The 8531-nt window shown below is 53.7% G+C and overlaps 1 protein-coding gene across 1 annotated transcript in view; it reads left to right on the top strand.

Annotated features, from left to right (window-relative positions):
• The first annotated feature begins 336 nt into the window (after positions 1–336).
• Positions 337–8531, top strand: part of SLCO2A1 (solute carrier organic anion transporter family member 2A1) — a 23790-nt gene continuing 15595 nt past the window's right edge. The window contains exon 1 of the mRNA XM_021541442.3: positions 337–643. Within this exon, the coding sequence (XP_021397117.2) occupies positions 554–643 (90 nt within the window). The 5' untranslated portion in view covers positions 337–553. The remainder of the gene's footprint in view (positions 644–8531) is intronic.

Below are 8531 nucleotides of genomic sequence, written 5' to 3'. Positions count from 1 at the left end.
ATTTCTCCATCTGGCCACCACTCAGTTTCCCCCTCCCACCACCTGAGCCATTTTCTCAGTTGATGAAAGGTGCCTCCCCTTCCTCTCGCCCCTCCGGGGCACCTGCGAATTAAAATCCCAGTGGTTTTCCCTGCGGGAAGGCTCCACTGCCAGCGCCGTTTCCTTGTCCTGCCCGTCCTGCAGCCTGGCACACGAGCACAGAGGCGGCTCTGGGGGCTGGGGGTCCCCACGGGTGGGCAGAGCATTGTCCCACCAGCACATCCCGCACTCCCCAAGGGTCCGGGCTCGCCGAGCCCTCGCCCCACCTGCTCCGTGAGCGCTGCCTTTGTTCCCTTTCCTGCGACTTTAAAGTTCCCTCGGCGCACAAAGCGAAAGAGGGAGGAGAAAGCGTTTCATCATCGCTCCCCAGAGCCGACTTATAAGAACTTGGCGCTCCCGCTGCCGGGCTCACTCGCAGCCTCGGAGGGATTTCGGCACAGTCCGAGCCGGGCCGGAGAGCGGCGGCAGCCCCACGCACAGCCCGACAATTCCGGGCTCCCGGGAAGCCCTCGCCATGGGAGTCCGCCCCGAAGTTGGTAAATCCCCGGTTGACATCCCCAAGAGCTCCAGCACCTGCTCCAGGAGTTTTTTCTGCAACATCAAAGTAAGGATGGGGCGGGGATGCTCGCGGGGAGGGAGGGGGGGTTCCTGCCTGAAGAGGGACCCCAGCCCACCCCCGCATCCCCGTGTCCCTCCTACGCACCGCGGGTGAAACGAAGGGTGTTTGATGATGCAGAATTTGAACATCAGCTCCTGGGGCAGTGCCGGGGAATCCTGCCTGGGCAGGGCCGGGGGCTCTGCGGGTTCGGAGTGATGCCCTGCACGGCACGTGGGTGTCTCACCCCATGGAGCAGCTCTCCGTGAGCTTCCCCACGGCGTCCCGTACACGGTGTGCTGCTGCTTGGGGAATGATTAACCACATCCTGGTGTGAAAAGAAAACACTGCCTTAAGTGTTGCAGTACTTGCTTTAAAAACTCGGGCGAGCAGAGTTTTTGAGTGACAGAAACAGAAGCTCGGTGGGCTGAGGTGGTTTCCCGGCGCTGGCTGCCCAGTTCCTCACCTGCTGCCACCTGGGAGCCGGATCCTGCCCGAGCTGCAGGCTCCTGAGCTCGCTGCCTGCCTAGGGCACACCGCTCACCCCGGCCGTGTGCCACTCTTCCCATCCTGCCTTTACACCACCCCTCACCTGTCTTTCCTCCCCCCGCTCTTTGCCCGGTTTTGGATGTGCACCGAGGCTGCTGCAATGCTGGTTCCTGTCCCCGGGACATCCGCCTGGATGTCCCTGGGAGGGGGGATTTCCATGCCTGTCCTGGCAGCACCTGCACACACGGGCACCTGGAGCAGCCAGCTGCGGTTTTTGGGAGCAGGGGATGTGCCAGGGCAGGACCCTCCCGTGCCGGTGCTGCCGGTGCTGCCCGGGCCGGGCTGCGCTTTCCCAGCGGTGCTCCCGGACCGAGGTGTGTGCTGCGCTGTGTCAGCACTTCCCAGCCCGGGGTTTTCAGGATGTGTGGCCGTGGAGAAGGAGCCATGGTCGGGATGGGTTGGGGGTTGGTTTGCCGTCACCTTTGTTTGCTTCCCTCGCCCTGTACCAAGGACAGTGCTGCCCGCTGCTCCCCGGGCTGTGCCCGAGTTCTGTGGGAACGCTGTGGGCACCACGGGGCTGCTCCTCCTGAGGGCTCCCAGGGCTGGAGGCATGATCCCAGATGATGTCTCCCAGTTCCATACCCCTGAAGGTCCCCACTGCCCAGGCTGGGCTATTCCAGCAGGTGACTTGATGACACTTTTTGGCTGTGGGCTCCAGGAGAAAGAGCTTGAGATTATCCTGGATGATCTGGGGCTGCCTCTGGGCTACACTCGTCTTCCTTTGTCCTCTGCTCTGCTGGAGGTGCAAAATTTGCCCCCAGCTCCCTCCAGGCTGCTGCAGTAATAACCCTGAGTTGGGGTGAGTCAAGTCACCCAAAACCAGAGCCCTTCTTGCATTTCATGATCTTTTCTGGAAACTGACAGCAAGCAAAAATAGCCTGGAGTGAAAAAACATTGCCAAACCCTCTCGCAGGATGTCAGACATTCGGATTAAAAAACAAAAGCCCCAACAAATAAATGCTGCTCCATCTGTACACCCCATAGGCAGCTGCAGGGTGTGGACTGTGGGTGCCCCAGAGTCAGGCTGGGTGCTCAGCACCCCACATGCCCCAGGGCACTTGGATGGGACCTTTTAGGGGCATCTGGCCAAGGGCAGATGACTCAGGAGTGTCACTTTGCTAGTGGCAGGAAAACCATTGCCTGAAGAAAAGCTTTAAAACTGCTTTTTAAGGTTTTTATTTCAAAACTTCTAGTTTAGAATTGTTTCTGATTTAAAAAGTCAGCAGTCTGGCAGTGGCACCGTGCAAGCACGTGAAGGAACAGTTTGAGCTCTACCCAAACATGCTCGTTGGCATCAGAGGGATGATGTGCTCCATCTGGCATGGTGGCAGTCAGGACACCCATCCCTCGAGAAATATTCATGATTTTGAGAGCAAATGTATAAATTGACAGGCAACAAGATTCCCCCACCCTTTCCTGACCTATTCACTCTTCCTGTCCTGTGACATGTGCATTAAAAACATATACATTAACAAAAGAACTGCTTCAGGGTCAGAAACTATTAGCCTGGGTGCAGTGTCAGTCCCCTCAGCCCTCAAAAATGAGTAGGATGTGAAAGTGCCACAGTGGAATTTCCAGGTTTGGGGAGTTTTGGAGTGAATGGTCATCAGAGGGCAAGGCATGGTGAAGATCTGGCTTTGAAGGATTTGTAGCTCTTATTTGTACAAGAAGCCACTGGTGCTATGAATGATGAATTATTAAAAAGTCTCATCCAGCCCCAAATTTTACGGGAAGCTGTGGGCATCACCCTCCCCAGAGCCATCAGACACAACACACTCACACAGACAATGGAAGTTTCTGATGGGGACAGTATTTCCAACACAACAAAGTTCCCTACTTTTAACAGACTTGGAAGGACACAAGATATGGAAGAGTTAATCTCTAAATTCATATTTAATCCCCAAAACCCACATGATGGGATCATATCCAGGGTGTCTTTTACAGGGCTGGGGCCGCAATAACAAATTATTTTTCCATGTAAACCATCTTGGCCCTCCGTGATCCCTGTGACAGGGACCACCGGAGCCCATCTCTCTCTGGGTGTTTTCCAGAGCTGAAAACATCACCACTGACATTTGGAGGTGTCAGGGATGGGCACCAGGGAAGGAGATGGAAAGGGGCAGTTTGAGGGATCCTATGGGATGGGGTTGGAGTCCTGGGGATGCAGGATGGGCGCAGCTCCAGGAAGCAATTCCCTGTGGATGTGGCCGTGGGCTCAGGTAGGTGCAGTTGCCAGGCTGGGGCAGTTCCGTGTGGGGCTGGGGTGTCACCGCCGGTCACACGTGGCTTTGGGAGGGCTGAGCAGTGACACAGAGCGGGCTCGGTGCCGCTGACACCGCGGGCTCCGCCTGGCCTGGCCTGGTGTGACTGCTGCTGTGCCTCCCAGCTGGAGCCAGCCCAGCCCCTGCCTTCGCCTCGAGTGCGGGGTGCCCAGCCTCTGCCCGCTGCTCCCACCCCGACCCCACGCAAGAGACAAAGCAGAACACAAAAAGCCTTCAGCTTCTGGGGCTGGGAGGTTTTGGGGCTGCTGAGCTCTGACCTCAGCCAAGAACTTGGAGCATCCCGGTAACCCCACAGCACTGGTGGAGATGGGGGTGATGATGAGACATTTAGATGGATATTGGGGAGAAATTCTTTGTTGTGATGATGCTGGGACCCTGGCACAGGTTGCTCAGAGAAGCTGTGGCTGCCCCTGGATCCCTGGAAGTGTCCAAGGCCAGGCTGGACAGGGCTTGGAGCTACCTGGGATCGTGGAAGGTGTCCTTGCCCATGGGTAGGGTGGATCAGGATGGGCTTCAAGCTCCCTTCCCACCCAAAACATTCCAGAACATGATTTCTCTGATGAGCAGGGACATCCCCCTGCTTGGACGTTCACCAGAGCTCACAGGGTTGTGCTGACTGGCACTGGGGTTTGGGGAATTGCAGCTGTGCTGCTTGGCAAATGCAGGATGAACCCAACCTTCGGGTGGATGCCAGCACCTGGTGGCACTGGGGACACCAAGAACCACACAGCCTAAAGGATTAAAGCAGGTTTAAGAGGTGGAGAAGGTGGTTGATCCTTTTGTACCCACGCATGGCTAGGAACCCCATCACCGTGCCCCAGCCCAAAGCCCCAGCCAGGTGATTTAAGCTCATGTTGGGCTTGATGATCTTGGAGGTTTTTCACAGCCTTAATGAGGCTATGATTCTGTGTCCATTTTCTGCTCCCAGACAACCACTGGAAAAGGATTATTTCGCAGGAATTCTCTGTTTACAGAGCCTCAGATATTTTGGCTTCTTCGCCTTTACTGTCTCATTCGTGGTTTTGAACTATTTTAATTGATTTTGGGATCCCCAGAAAGATGACAAGGAGGAGAGCTTTATAAATATCTTTTGATTTAGAGGAGCTGGACTGGCTTCAGCTGGAAGCAGTGTGAAAGTGTTGTGAGTGCAGGCAAGGGGAGTTGTTTTTTGTTTTTTCCATGCCTGCAGAACGCCTGGCATGGAAAAGGAAACAGGAGGACAACAGAGAATTATTCTCACTTATGTCAGCTGGAGGTGATCCAGAGAGAGATTTAAAAGCCTTAGGAGAGGTTTAAATTGGGTGTTGTGCTGGGGCAAGGAGAGGAAGGGAATGGAAGAGGGTAGGAGAGGGGACAACAAGGCCAGTAGGAGACTGTGGGCTCTCAGAGTGTGATAAGGCTGGAAAGCATCCTGGGGTGAAGGTGTTGGGAGCACGCAGGGAGCAGGAGCAGGGAGCTCTCACCTCCTGGGGAGGCTGGATGTCTCCTGTAGAGGAAATGGAGCCTGGCCTTGGGGTCTGAGGTCCCAACAGCAGCAGAGCAAGTTTTTTGTCCCTTCCTTCCAAGGGACTAAAGGAATTTGCTGAGGAGTGTATTCTAGAAGCCTGGAGATGTACCAGTCGTGTTCTCATATCCTGTTGGAAAATATTATTAATTGCTTTGTTTAGCCAGAACAGGAGATTTATCAAGTCACAGATCTGGAGGCAGCGTGGCTGTAGGTTTGGAGAGGGGAACACAGAAAGGAGAAAGTCATGGCTGATTAGAGCCATTGATTTAAGCTGGAAAATCAAAGCAATATTGCAATTCTGGGCACTGTGCAGGCAGGCACGGCAGGTTGGATGAGTGTTTGTGGCGAAGACACAAGGAGGGTCTTAGTGACATAGAAGGACCTGGGTCTTCCAGCATTTGTGGTGATGGTGCTGGCACCAGAGAGCAGAGGCTGAGTCTGGATGGTCCAGCACTGTGGTCACGTCTGCTTTTGGTGGGATCAGGCTCCAGAAGAGAAGAACCACCTGGTCTTCACCAGCAACACCAGCAGTGGGATAAGGAAAAAGATGGGTTGGAAAGTTTAGTGGGATCAAGGTCTAGGAGACTTGAGACAAGGTAATTTTATGAGGGGCGAGGTGGTTGGGTGCCCAAACACAAGCAAGGAGTGGTCAGCGTAGATAAGATTATCGGGAGCAGGACGGGAGAGGAGTGACGCTGATAGGGAGCACGAGGCACGGCCGGCCGGGCAGGAGGAGTGTTTGCACACACTTCTGGGGCAGGCAAAACACAGCCAGCCTGGACCTGCCCTCAAGGAAACCCTGCTCAGATCCTGATGCCCCAGAATGAAAAGAGACCTTCAGGAAAGAATGAAGGAAGACCAACCACCCAACTTGCCAGAGGGAGGAAAGGCTGAGGGATGCTCGCGTCCTGTTTTGAGGGCGGTGTTTTCTTGGGAAGCATCCCACACTGAGGGTCTGCCTCAGCAATCCTCTGCAGCCAAAAAAGTCCATTCTGAGCAAAGCTGGGATCTTATGGGCCTTGCAAAGTCACCGGGATACAGTGCCAGGAAATCCCGTGTCTGTGTTTGTTGCAAAAAGAGCAAATATTGTCTTTGCACGTGACAGCCGGGGGGTGTAAAACGTGCGTGGCGTGGCAGTAGACAGTCATCATTCCAGCTTGCTTCAGGCAATCCCTGATTAGGTTAATTTTTATATTATTTTATTATTTTATTATTTGCAATAGAAATCCCACTTAGAAGCCAAATCCTGAGGTTCTGTGATAAAGGATGGGCTCTGTGGAGTGTATTTGGTTCTTTTTGTGGAAATGCTGTGCTTTTTGTAATTTTTCATGGTACTTTTTGATCTACAAATCCAGGCAGCTGCTCATAAGAAAGTGATGCCAAGGAGGGATGTATTTCCTCACCCTATTTAACCCTTACCCTAACCCTACATTTTTCATATCCAGTTGATATATTTCTTTTGGACTGAGTGACCTCAGCTGTCCTACTGCAGGAGAATCTCCCAGTGTAGTAAGAGTTGATCTTACTACTCTAAAATAAACACTCTGTCTTCTTTCTATTAAAATTTTGGCAATATTCTTATTAATTCCTACAGTTGCCCTCTCCTTTTCCTTTTTTTTTCCTCTTGCAAGCTCAGGAGATTAAAGTGGAAGGAGACTCCAGAGGTGGGCAGCCTGGAGTCTCCTGCTTTGGGAGAATGTTCCTTGATTTTGGGAGGAAAGTCTTCTGACTTTCCACTTGGGTCAAGCAATTTTCCTTTGGACTCAACACTGATTGTACTCTGCATAGGGAAAAATGAATGGAGCATCCTTTCTCCTAGTCCTTTCCAAAGGTTTACTCCGGCCAGATTAATTTTGCTCTTGGCCACATCCTATTTTGGTGTCTTCGGTCACCTGGGAGCACTTGGATAAGCTCTGTGAGGGTCTCCAGCTCTCCAGGCAGTCCTTGTGTCCATCTAATGAACAAAGCCCTGGCTCTTTCCATCCCCACTGCTGTGGGAAAGACGCCGGGCACGGAGATTAGCACAAGTGCCGTCAACTTTTCCACCCTCTTTATCTCCAACCAGGGCTGCCAAGGGGAAGACACTGAAAAATGAGGTGAGGAATGACTTTGGACATGAACTGTGGAAGCACAGCAAGGAATTAACCCTAAACTCGCTCCTCCAGATGGAGCAATGGCCATGCCACATTTAGCAGGATCCTTCCAAGCTGTGGTCCCTGCAGAGCAGAGTTAGGCTCCTGCCTGGAAGAGCCTTATCCTGACTCCTGGAGATCCCTGGAGGCTCCATAGATATGGTTCAATCTTATGAAATGAAACCTGAGTATTTGTTGGACACATCTCAGACATAAGTCTAGGCTGAGATTGACCAAATCCTTGCCAGCTCTCATTGTCCAGAGCATGGAAGGACCAGTCCTCCCCCTTCCCTGCCATGGGGTAGGTTTCTCTTCCTTTGGAAAAATCCCTGCCCTGAGAGGTGCTGGTCCTCACGAGCTGGGTGGGGGCAGAAGCCTGTCTCCCCCAGGAGTTTGCTTCCCTTCTAAATGCAGCTCCTTTTGGAAAGGAATCAAGTGCCTTGTATAAACAGCCTGGAGTCAGGATTGCTCCGAAAGAAGCACGGGGATGATTACGAGGGAGTTTGGGGGGGTCCATGTGGCTGCACGCCTTTGGCCTTCCCGTGCTGCTCCCTGCCTGGCTGCAATCACTCCTTCCTACAGCTCCAAAAATACACCAGGCTCCCGTGGGAGCCTCTGCTCCGGAGGGTCAGCACTTGGGAGTGCCCCCGGCTCCTCAACCTCCCACCGTGCCTTCGCCCTCGTGTCGGCTTTGCGTCAGCGAAACCTCCCTGCAAGTGAGCTTGGCTCTTCCTTAAGAGCCCCTTCTTGTCGTTAGGGAAGATGAATTACAGCGGCTCCCTCTCCTCCTGGGGCTGCTCGGTGGGAGCGTGGGGCAGCACAGCACATCTGGTGCAGCTGGAAGGGCCAGGCCGGGGCTGGTTTCCACGCAGCAGCAGGTTGTGGGTGGTCGGCACGAGCATGTGGGGATGGGAATGCGTGGGAAGAGAGACAGGGATGGGAGAGACCTGTGAGGGGCCAGAGGAGAGTGGTGCCCCTCATGTCCACCGGCCTCAGGGGGTGCATGGACTCCTTATGGGGAGCCCTCCAAGGTTTTTGCATTCAGAGCCTTCAAGCTTTGGGATGTCTTTCTTATAACTAAAACTGAATCTGCTGAATTCAGAGGAAGTCTTGAATCAGGCCTCATCCCACCTCCAGACATTTGGAGGGTGTCTGGAAAAGCCATGCTCCAGATGCACAAATCCTGGAGCAAAGATTGTTTTGCCTTTCTCTGGCTGTTTTGGGTGGCAGGTTCTTCCCAAGGAAAAAAAAATCACCCCTGCCCTTCCCCTCCTGTTCCCTGGGCTCTGCACATCCGAGGGCTGAGGCTGCTGTGTGGTCTCGGGGTGGGATCAGATCCCTGGAGGATCCATCGGCTTTGCTGCCTTTCCGGTTAATCCTGCAGACAAGAGCTGGACTAGAGGGACCCATGGGCAGGGGGAAGCAGT

This window comes from Lonchura striata, chromosome 10 (genome assembly GCF_046129695.1).
Source record: "Lonchura striata isolate bLonStr1 chromosome 10, bLonStr1.mat, whole genome shotgun sequence".
In the NCBI taxonomy this organism is placed as follows: domain Eukaryota; kingdom Metazoa; phylum Chordata; class Aves; order Passeriformes; family Estrildidae; genus Lonchura; species Lonchura striata.
This window is presented reverse-complemented; position numbering and strand designations above follow the sequence as displayed.